At 38.4% G+C, this 11,041-nt stretch overlaps 1 protein-coding gene across 1 annotated transcript; it reads right to left on the bottom strand.

Annotated features, from left to right (window-relative positions):
* Positions 1 to 1,795: 1,795 nt before the first annotated feature.
* On the bottom strand, positions 1,796 to 6,960 carry LOC131313399 (E3 ubiquitin-protein ligase RSL1). Its single transcript, XM_058341687.1, has 4 exons — positions 6,588 to 6,960; positions 5,590 to 6,087; positions 4,197 to 4,954; positions 1,796 to 2,527 (listed from the first exon to the last, which is right to left on the bottom strand). The coding sequence occupies exons 2-4, from the start codon at positions 6,007 to 6,009 to the stop codon at positions 2,128 to 2,130; spliced, it is 1,578 nt and encodes a 525-aa protein (XP_058197670.1). The 5' UTR covers positions 6,010 to 6,087; positions 6,588 to 6,960; the 3' UTR covers positions 1,796 to 2,127.
* Between the last annotated feature and the right edge of the window lie 4,081 nt (positions 6,961 to 11,041).

Raw genomic sequence — 11,041 nt, 5'->3', positions numbered from 1 at the left:
GGTGACCGGAGACGGCCGTCCGGTGGCCGTCGGTGCATTTTCCCTATGGGTACCGTCGGTACCCATAGCAGTACTCGTTTTCAATATGGCATTTTGGCATAATTCTCTTAAAGACAGTTTAGACTGATGTCTTTCTATCTCTCATCCTTACAATCTGATTAGAATAAGTTGATTAATCATTTCAAAAAACGAAAAGATTGCTAAGGTTTGCAACATTGTTAAAAAAAGAGTTCATATTAGAATAACCAAATTTAGCAATCTCTTAACAACTCATCAAATTTTGGCAATTGGATAGTCAAAACTAGCTACCTTTTTGCCAATAACTAAATTTATGAGACCCAACATCTTCTCAATCAATTACAATCATCATGGGAAAGTGAAACTCACTCTCCATAAAGCAAATGCTTTATTGGTAGTTGAAACTCACTCTTGCAAATAGTTGTGCATTTATCAATATTGTCACTTTATGAATTTTAACAATTGTTTTCCATTTTCACTTATTTTACTAGAATGTCATTTAATATAGACCATTAGATTGAGAAGAAAAAGACTAACCATTAGATTTGAATTTTTGCCAACTCATTTTGATTATGGGCAAAAAATAATCAATATGAAACTCGACATTGCTAATTTTAACAACTTGTAAATGGATAATCAAAATCTAATGTGGCAAGTTTGATTTTGATTATTGACTTTTGCTTATAATTCCACTACGGATGCTCTTATTGTTGGTTGGGAAAGTCTACAATACACACCCCTTAAAAGGGTGTACCATATGCACATATATTGTGGTTTACTCATAACATTTTAGCGTGTTTCGTAGTAACTTTTGTCCTAGAATTCACAACTTTTCAGCAGTATGATTCGTAACATTTTCATTATGATTCATAACATTTCGGTGTATCTCGTAATCTTTATATGATTCGTAACTTTTTAGCAATATAATTCATAACATTTTCTCTATAATTCATAACATTTTGAGGGACCCAAATAAGGGGGTGTATTGTAGTCTTTCCCTGGTTGGTTTGTAAGATTTTCATTTGCTGGTAAAAATTCCATGATTACCTTGATCTGAGTTACTACGTTCAATTCAATGTCACTCTTGCATAAATCTTGGCTCGATTAGTTGTAATAATACATTTAATGCTTCAGTACCGACCCAGTAGCTTGACTAATCGAGGAACCAATTCCAACGTCAGTCGTCCACTAGTGCCAATGGGGAGTCCACCTAAAGCTAGGGAAAAACTTTGTATGAACCGGTTCCTATAAATGAATTGATAGGATGCAGTTGAGAGTCGAACTCCATACAAAAAGCTTTTTGATACCCCTAGTTGCTAGGTGACTACCACCACCCGGGGATTGATTAGCTGTAACCATATGAATCACGACGCTCTAGATTTCCGTAAAATGGGTGAAAATATTTACCCAAAAGATAGGTGATGCTTGGTTTTCCTTTATGCAATTTGTAATTACATGTTCCCCTGAGATCAGGATTTTTTGGATTTGTGAAATGCGAGTGCCAAGCATTGGAAACCTCTGCTAAAATATCAGCTTCATCGGGCTTCTATAAGTGCATGAACAAATTGCATATTGTTTGACAAAATGGACAGTTTTAGGTTTGAAATTTTGTTTGGCTTCCACTTTACATAATAAAATGTGGTGGGCTCCATCTCCACCGGATGGTTTTGTAAGGAGACGCAACATGCAAATGAAATGGTACTTCTTTTGCTCCCTCACCCCTTGACCAACACACATGCACAAACCCAAACAGAAAGCACATGGAGAGAGAGAGAGATAGTGCGTGTTCTAATTTCATTGATTCTCAATATGGTTTCAATACAAGGTTTTCCCCCTAATTCTTCTTCTCTTTCCCCTTGATCCTCTCCATCATGCAACAATTCCTCTCTTAAAAGCAAGAAAGTTCATGTTAACAAGTTTACTACCACAAAAAGACAGATGAAAACACTACATAAAATGTAGTAGAGTACCTATTAGCAGAGTCATTAAAAATGGAAATGAAGTGAGAGAGTGAGAGACTCTCTACCACCTCCAACCATTTTCCTCTGTGAAAATCTAAAAACCTTATTTCAAATATCTGAAAACCACCTGGTAGTCATTATATTTTCTTCATTGGACATAATCTTCATAGTAGTTATCACTTATAACGGAAACGAACCTTTCCAGCCAAGGAAGCTGATGGAGGTCCTTCATGGCATCAGTATAAGAGTCTGCTGTACAACGAGGTGGAGATTGGTAAGGGTTGTGATCACTCAAACTAAATCCCCCAAGAAGGAACCTTTGGATCAACGCCAGCTGTGAACGCTCTTGATCCGAGTAAGCGTCCATAATCATGGGGAGCGAGTCAAAGGAATCCCATGCCCATTGTCCGGATTCTTGGGTAGGGTAAGTGACCATGTGCTCCTCAGGGGTGTTGTCGTTGTGGTCTCCATCCCAAAATGCACATTGACATGTCTGTTGGCCATCGCTATAGCCAGCACCACATGAGTAACAGAACTCGTGCCCACACCTGCAGTTGCAGATTCCGTAAGAGGAAAGGAACAAACCCTAGTTTTGCATATGAATTGGACATACACATGCATATGTAAAGGGAATAAGGCATAACAGAGCCCCAAGCACACACATTCTCCAACCATATAGCCAAAGGACGTGTCAAAATAACACCAAATATATATATATATGTGTGTGTGTGTGTGTGTGAAAATAACCACACTAAGCTCGCTTAGGTTGATTTCCATAACAAGTAGAAGTCCATCAACTATTTTGATGGAAATTTCTCCCAAAAATATCCCAGTAAAATGAGATGTTTCATACAACTAGAAGTTTGCAATTAGATGTTTCTAAAAATATCACGTGGTAAGAAAATGATCTTGCGCAGCTGTGAAGATCATATATCTATACTTCAAAAAAAGAAAAAAGAACATATATCACCAAAGAGAAGCTAGAAAGACCTTACATATAGCTTCTGTTCTATATATTTTCTAACTGTTCTCATATTGATATTATACATAAAGCCACCAACACATTTTCGAAGCCCCTGAAGTTCTTTAGCAAACCTGCCCACAAGGGCTTACACGGGGTTTTGATATACTTGGCCTCATGACTTGAAGTTTTCATCTAATTCAGGTTGGTTCAATGTTTACCTAGTCAGGATTAACATCTGAAAACAATAAAATTAGCAAATCCAATTGTTTACCCTATTTACTTCCTTGAAACGTTTCATAGGGGGAAAAGCGCAACTACGATGAATTGGAATTTAGATACGAGAGCTTTGGCAAGACCCAATGATGGCTCTATAATCGGACAAGGCCGAGCTCGCAGGGCGACGTCAACCTTCTTGACAACTGATCGTTAAATGCCCCCTTCGGTCCCAAGCAAGGTACCTAGGCCTACTCCTACCCAGCCTAAGAAATTATTGAAGTCTCCATTCTTGATTTACTGTGAGCTTGAGGAGCTCTAAGGCTGGCATCGATGCGAGGGATCTGGAGCCAACTCACTTGCTCGTTCACTTGGGTATATGGTGTGGAGCCAAAGGATGTGATGCGTGGAAGAGATCTCCTCATACCCACATGGATAGTACCCTATCATTGTAAGCAGTCAAGCCCCAAACTTTAAAGTTAAAGATCATAACCACGATTAGATCCATTAGTTTCTTAATATTATTTTGCTAAGCCACATCTAAACAGATTCTTGCTGTCTAAAATGTTTGGTTGTGACAAAATGCAACAGAACCACGCAGAGTTATAAGAAACTATGCTTACAGCTCCTTAATCGTCTTTCCAATCAGCTTCATAACCTGAAGAGACTATAGATCATCCTTCCTATGATGGGTCACTCCAGCCATTTAGAGATGCACATATTTTGCTTCGACCTATTTATTGAAAGAAGCACGGATACAAATAATGGGTGCTACCCCATCCCCTTCATAATTTTCTAGAGAGGCTTTACAAGTTACGACTGGGTGTAGTAGCAGAACTAAAATTCACTTGGCAAGCTACTTAGTCTCAGACATTCATACATGCATAGAGTATAAAGGAATTTATATTTGAAACCTGTTCCTCTGGGTGTTTATTCGTCATATTTCAGAAAATCGCAACCCCATCTTTTACTGCTGTTTTTGGTTTATGTGATAAGTAAAAGGCATCAACACCTATACATGAAAAGATAGTGATCCATACCAGCATGTCATGTGGTAGCAACCCTGTGTTAGCTCAATCATCCGCCGGCACTGTTGGCAGCGCCGCCAGCTATTATTTTGAGCCAATCGATGGAGGGTAATGTCACCTGCATCTCTCTCCTCTACAGGGAGATTTTGATACTCGTCACAGGTCATTGAAGTATGCCAAGGGACCCCACATTCAAAGCATATGAATCTCTGACACACTGGGCACTCCACACAACTATCCTCTAACTGACTTGATGAACTCCCCCTAGCTGACAAGCATTCACGAGGATCAAGAAGAACTGAGCAATTGGGAAAGGGGCAATACATTTTATCCGAGTTGAGGAAATTTGCTTCTGTTAGGGTTTTCTCCAACATTTCATAAGAAGCAACCGGAAGAAAGGATTTGCATTCTTTGGCAGAGATGTAATACTTGCATTTCAACTGAGGGCACCTAATGGGGACTTGAGAAGATTGCAATTTCCCATCCACATAGGCTTTCATGCAATGGGAACAAAACTTGTGGGAACATTTCATAGTGATCATCATTTGCATGGGCTTCTCGTCACAACAAATTGAACAATTTTCAAAGGATTCATCTCCCTCAGAGTAAGACACAATGCCGATCGCCACTCGAGCTAAGGATAACGGCCGTCCTAGGTCAACGCAGGGCACCAATTTAAGAACAAAAGCTTCCAGCTGTTCAGTGCGTTCTAGGATCTTTCGTCTAAATGCTAGGAGAAGTGGGTTGTCAACTTTCTCCTCATTAATAATCTGTCAAAAGGTCATATCCGTGTCAAAAGTAGGAAAATGGACATAAGATTAGTTTGCACCCTGAAAAAATGCACATGAAGTTAAAAGAACTTAAACCAAATACGGCTAACGTTCTGATTCATGAAAAGGTTAACTAACTTCCCAAAAAACCAATCAAGATGTCTTCTGCAAAGATTAAGTACCTACACAACCAAACCTAACAGGCTAACACAACTTGTATCTCAACCATCTATGAGTTACGAAGCGAAATGAGAAGTGACAAGCTACCTTACTTTGTTTCAATGGAACTTTGTAATCACAATTTGCTATGAACTTTGCAATCGAAACTAGCTGATTTTCTATACGGATTACCTTCTCAACACTCGAATACCAAAGACCAAACTTCCGGTGAACGAGAAAAAAGAGGGAAGAAGTAGATATATAAATCAGAATATCACCAAACTGACCACTGGGACTTGAGAAACAAACGCCCAAAGGAAACTGTCGGTCGCTTATGCATTGAACCAGAGAAACAATTCTTTAGTACATAAAATACTTTAGGAACTAAACCAATTACCTTCACCCAAATTCAAAACTGTGATTCTGCGAATATAAGTTAAAGAGCTGTATGTTTCTGTAAGGAAATGGACGCACACCTGATCATATAAAATCTCGGAGTCTGTAAAGGCAAATACCCGCGTAATCTTATTCTGTGCAGCCTCCAACAGTCCATCCATCAAAGCTAAATAGTCAGCCACAGATTCATCCACAAAGAAATCAAGCTTTTTCTGCACTTGAATAGAAGGAACATTAGCTGATCTGTCCATGACCACTCCAATCCCAGAAAGTCCAGCACCACCCTCTCCAGCTTCAGCTATCGATACACCCTTGAAGAACATATTCACCGAAACCTCATCGAGATTGTTCTTTGAACATTCCTTTGCCGGTTCTTCTCTCTCTTTCAAATCATCTACATCTTCGCAACAACTCCTGAAATCTTCTTCATCTTCTTCTAATTTCATTTCCCTAACTGAATATACAGAGGACCCGCAACCAAACATTGTCTGTTCTTCCATTTCCACAAATTTCTCCCAAAAAATCCACAGATGCTCTACGACTCTAAAATCTAAATCTTCAATAAGTGGTCGATATCACTACATACAGCAGACCCACCAACAAATCAATGCGAAACTATCAAAATTTGTACTTTTTTCAAAACCCAAAACAAAGAAAATTGCCTTCAAATATGCTATGCTCCTGTCTCTAATAAATCAAATTAGCCAAACCCAAACCAAAAATCAATCTGAAACACCGAAACCAGTCTTCCTACACCCAAAATCAAATAGAAGAGTGCAAAAAGGTAAAAACTAGTGAGTCTTCCGATTCTTATTCCTCAATGAAATCTAAGAAAAACCCATCAAAACTCAATCTTGATATTAACAAATAACGATCACCATCACCTTCCAAAATCCCAAATAGGAAATCCCTGTAACCCTTAACGAAAGGGGTCCAATCTAGAGATGTAGTCTTTTATATGCACTGTAATGAAGTCAACTCATAAAACAAACAAATACTACGAAATTTCGAGAAAAAGGAAAGAATACAAGTCCAAGAAAAAGAGTGAAATCAAAGGAGAGAAGTGAAGGTTCCATACCATAGCCTGGTGTTATGTTCACACCTTATCCGGAGGGAATTTGATCTGAGATTCCTTTTTAAGGGGCTCTGAAACTCTTGTCTCCAAAGGGCATATTAAACCCTAACCGGACAGCTGCCCCTTTTTGTGTCTCAAGAAAACTTAAGTAAGAGAGAGGGGGAATTATCAATTACTGCTGTGGGTGTCAATGGCGTAAGGAGGAAGGGAGGGAAGATGACTTGCACTCTTGCTGTGGATGCTGTGGAGCATATTTTCTCTTTCTCTCACTTTCACAACAATAATCAAACGATGTACTGTAGCCTGTAGTAATCCCTTTTCGGTGGGGTGTTTTTGGCAGGAAAGAATGACGCATAAAGATATAGATTTAAGGTTCGAAGTGCGAGATAAAAATTTGGGATATTATTTATGAACGGAAGATAAAATAGTACACGGTATTAGTTAGGCTCCGTTCCGAAACCAAAAATAAGTCTTTATTTTTTAAGAAGGCAATTTCAAGCTCAAAAATTATGGGCTTATTGAAATCTAAAAATATGCAATATTAATCTTGTTTGGAAGATCTCGATGAGATCTTTTATACAATGCAAAAAAAAATTAAAAATATATTTTTTATTTACTTTATTTTTTAGTTTGAAAATATGAAATAAGCTGTTTATTTTTTAAGAAGGTTTCTGGAACGAGGCCTTAATAAGGGTATCCATAATGTTATAATAAAAAATTGATAACCAAAAGATGTCACATCAGCTTTTGACATCTTTTGGTTATCTATTATGAGATTGTTAAGGTTAGCAATGAACTATAATGACATAATCAAATTTGAATAACCAAAACTTGTCACGTCATCTTTTCAAACTAAAAAAAACTAAAAACTGTAAACAATAGAAAATAGATTTTCTAAAAATAGTTTTGAAACTAGTAAAAACTATTTACTAAAAATAGAAAATAGTTTTTGAAACTTTTTTTTGGAAAAAAGCTATTTTTAAAAAAATTGTTTTCTAAAAAAAAGATATTTTTTTAGTAAAATATTTTTTTTCGAAAATATTGTTCGGAAAGAAAGAGACAGGGGAAAAGGGAAGAATGAATTGGTTTCTGCATATGTTGTCACTCTTAAATTTCCAGGGTTGTAATTTGTATCCAACGCAGTTTTGGTTTGAGTTGCATTATCGTGGAGAGAGTACTTTTAGGTATCTCCAATTCCACATGCAATTTTTTTATTGGCATGAGGAATTGTTTACTGGTGGAATAATTCGGTCACCAATCTCATGAGTCATGACTGAAATGGTGTATGGTAGAAAATCTATTCCCCAGGTTTACTACTGGGTTTCTGTTGCATTTTTATATTTTCATTGTTGTTTTGAATAGGGAAATGATTTAGGATAACTCTGAATTTTATATATACAGAATCAAGTTATCCAAATCAATGAGTATGCTTGCTATTTTTTTTCGTAATTAGAACTTGGAATCGTTGGACAGGGGTTGAGATATTGCATGTGAGCCCATTATTGATTTGCGTGTGTTGAATGTTTGAGCCGCGCCTTCAGGCATGGACACGCACTAGTATATATATATATATATATATATAAGGAGATCCTTATTTTAACTAAAATAAGGGCCTCTCCATTTCTCCCATTTCCTGTTAGAGTTACAATGATCCGAGCCGCTCAATATGTTCAGAACGTGATTTTAAGAGTACCCGCGAGGAATCAACAAAAAAAATGACCGGAAAGGGCTTCATCCAAGCAGTTTTTATTTGAACCGTTCGATAAAAAATAAACAAAAACTGCTCGGATGAAGCCTTTCCGGTTATTTTTTTTTTGCTGATTTCTCGCGGGTACCCTTAAAATTACGTTCTGAATACATTGAGTGGCTTGGATCATCGAAATTCTATCGGAAAAGGAAGGTCCTTATTTTATTAAGTTAAGGTGGTCCTTAGGAGAATGGGACTCTATATATATATATATATATATATATATATATATATATATATATATATATATATTCTGGTCAGGAAGACTTGACCTAAGCTCCCATCTGCACCTCTCTTATTAATCCAACGGCCCACGATTAAAAACACATCTCGTGGATCCTAGGCGACGAGTAGAGGTGTCAAATGGGCCGGGTCGGCACGGGCACGACATGTTTGAAGGCGGCACAGCACGGCACAGGCACGGATTTAATCCTGGCACGGCACGGAACGACACGGGCACGGCACGGAAATTGGCCTGGTACGACACGGCACGACACGGTCTTAGACGGGCACGGCACGGAAGTGGAATGGGGCACGAGTCACGGCATGGCACGACACGGTTCTAGACAGGCACGGCACGACACGACACGGCACGGGGCACGGCACGGACACGGAAATGAGGGGGCACGGCACGGGCACGACACAGAAGTTGGTCTGGCACGACACGGTCTTAGACGGGCACGGCACGGCACGGAAGTAGGATGGGGCACGAGTCACGACATGGTTCTAACCGGGCACGGCACGGGCACGGGTACGAGCACGGAAGTAGAACGGGATTTTAGTCGGGCACGGCACGGGCCCACGGCACAGGCACGACACAACACGGTGTCGGTTCTCATCGTCGGGCATGGCACGGCACTAGGCATGGAAAAACCAAAAAAAAAAATGTTATTAAATAAACAAAGAATTTTAGATTATAGTTTACTTTATTTGTATGTATTTTTTGATAATCCAATAATTTATTAATCTTTTCCTTTTATTTAAGTAAAATACGCTTTTAAAATATTTTATATGATTAAGAAATTTTGAGTCAAAATTCAAACATGATAATAATAAAATATACCAATTACTACACATATACTAATATACATTATGTTTTATCTAATAAAGATTTTTAAAAAATACATAGAAAAAAAGAAGGAAAAAAACTACTTTAAAAAAAATGGTTTTAAAAAAATAATCTCTATGGGGTTCGAACCCAAGTTCTTGGGGACTTGACAGTTGACACAAATCTCAAACCACCAAGGCCAACAATTTTTTTGTGCTTATAATTAGAACAAGTAATATATATTACATAATTGATAATTCTATTCTATAAAAACGAGCCTCTTGTACGCTAGCCACACGATTGCGACACAAGTATGATGATCCATACCGTTCATTTTGTTGTTCTTGGTGTTTTAATCACTCTCGCAAATTTTCTGGTCTATCGGGTTTTGGAAGCCCTTTCATCAGGACGTAGATTTATTAATAGAATTTTTTTTGTTATGTGCGATTAAGTATATAACGATAACCAATTTACTTCATTTTTTGCACAAATGATATAATCACTCCCACATAAAAGGCAGACGGTTCCGATTTTAAAAAAACAACTCGGACGGGCCTCAAGTGGTGTATTATAGGACTTTAACACGTTTAGAAGCACCGAATGTGTTTCGATCACGTGGTTTTCGACATCCGATTATCACCTATTCAGGGGAGAATGATAAATTATATAAGATCTTAAATTATAACGGTTTAGATCGAACATTTGAAAAAATGAGTCTGCAACTACCTTTCAAATCTATACATCAAACTTATCTGGTTCTAAACTAATATATTCCGCTATAGTCCAATGTGCACTAGCCACACGATTGCGACACAAGTATGACAATCCATACCGTTCATTTTGTTGTTCTTGGTGTTTTAATCACTTTCGTAAATTTTCGGGTCTATTGGGTTTTGGAAGGCCTTTCATCGGGACGTAGATTTATTAATAGAATTTTTTTTGCTATGTGCGATCAAGTATATAACGATATCTAATTTACTTCATTTTTTGCACGAATAATATAATCACTCCCACATAAAAGGTAGACGGTTCCGATTTTCAAAAAACAGCTCGGGCGTCTCTCGAGTGATGCATTATGGGACTTTACGAGATTTTTTCTTTATTGAGTGCATATGCATTATGGTGCAACTGTCGCACATGATCAGGCACAACACTGGTATAAATAGGAAGAGATGAGACCGAGAGCAACCCTAGCAGCCCTCTCTCTCTCTGTTCTCACTTTCATCTGACTCTCTCAACGTCTCTCCCTCTCTTACTCTCTCAATCTCTCAACGTCTCTCTGACTCTCAACGTCTCTGAGTCTCTCTCTCTCTCTCTCTCTCTCTCTCTCTCTCTCTCTCTCATACACTCAGTCTCTCCCTCTCAACGCCTGAGGCGTTCTCTCTCTCTCTCAACTCTCAAACAATGATAGTCGGTGACCACCGACCGGTGGTGACTGTCTTTGCCGGTTCCGTTTCCGGCGGTGAGTTGGTGACCGTTTCTGGTCCATTGCTGTTGCCGTTCAGTGGATCTGCGACTCAAACAACTCAAACCCTAGATCTACAACTCGATCTAAGTTTGCCCGACTCACCTCAAGGAAAAGCCGAAAAGGTATGATGCAAGTCAAAGTATTTTGGTGTGGTCTGTATGGTTGTGTTCTCAAGTAGTACTACCGTGCAATAT

Source organism: Rhododendron vialii, chromosome 13a (genome assembly GCF_030253575.1).
Source record: "Rhododendron vialii isolate Sample 1 chromosome 13a, ASM3025357v1".
Taxonomy (NCBI): Eukaryota; Viridiplantae; Streptophyta; class Magnoliopsida; order Ericales; family Ericaceae; genus Rhododendron; species Rhododendron vialii.
The sequence above is the reverse complement of the archived record's forward strand: the minus strand, read 5'-3'. Positions and strand labels throughout refer to the sequence as shown.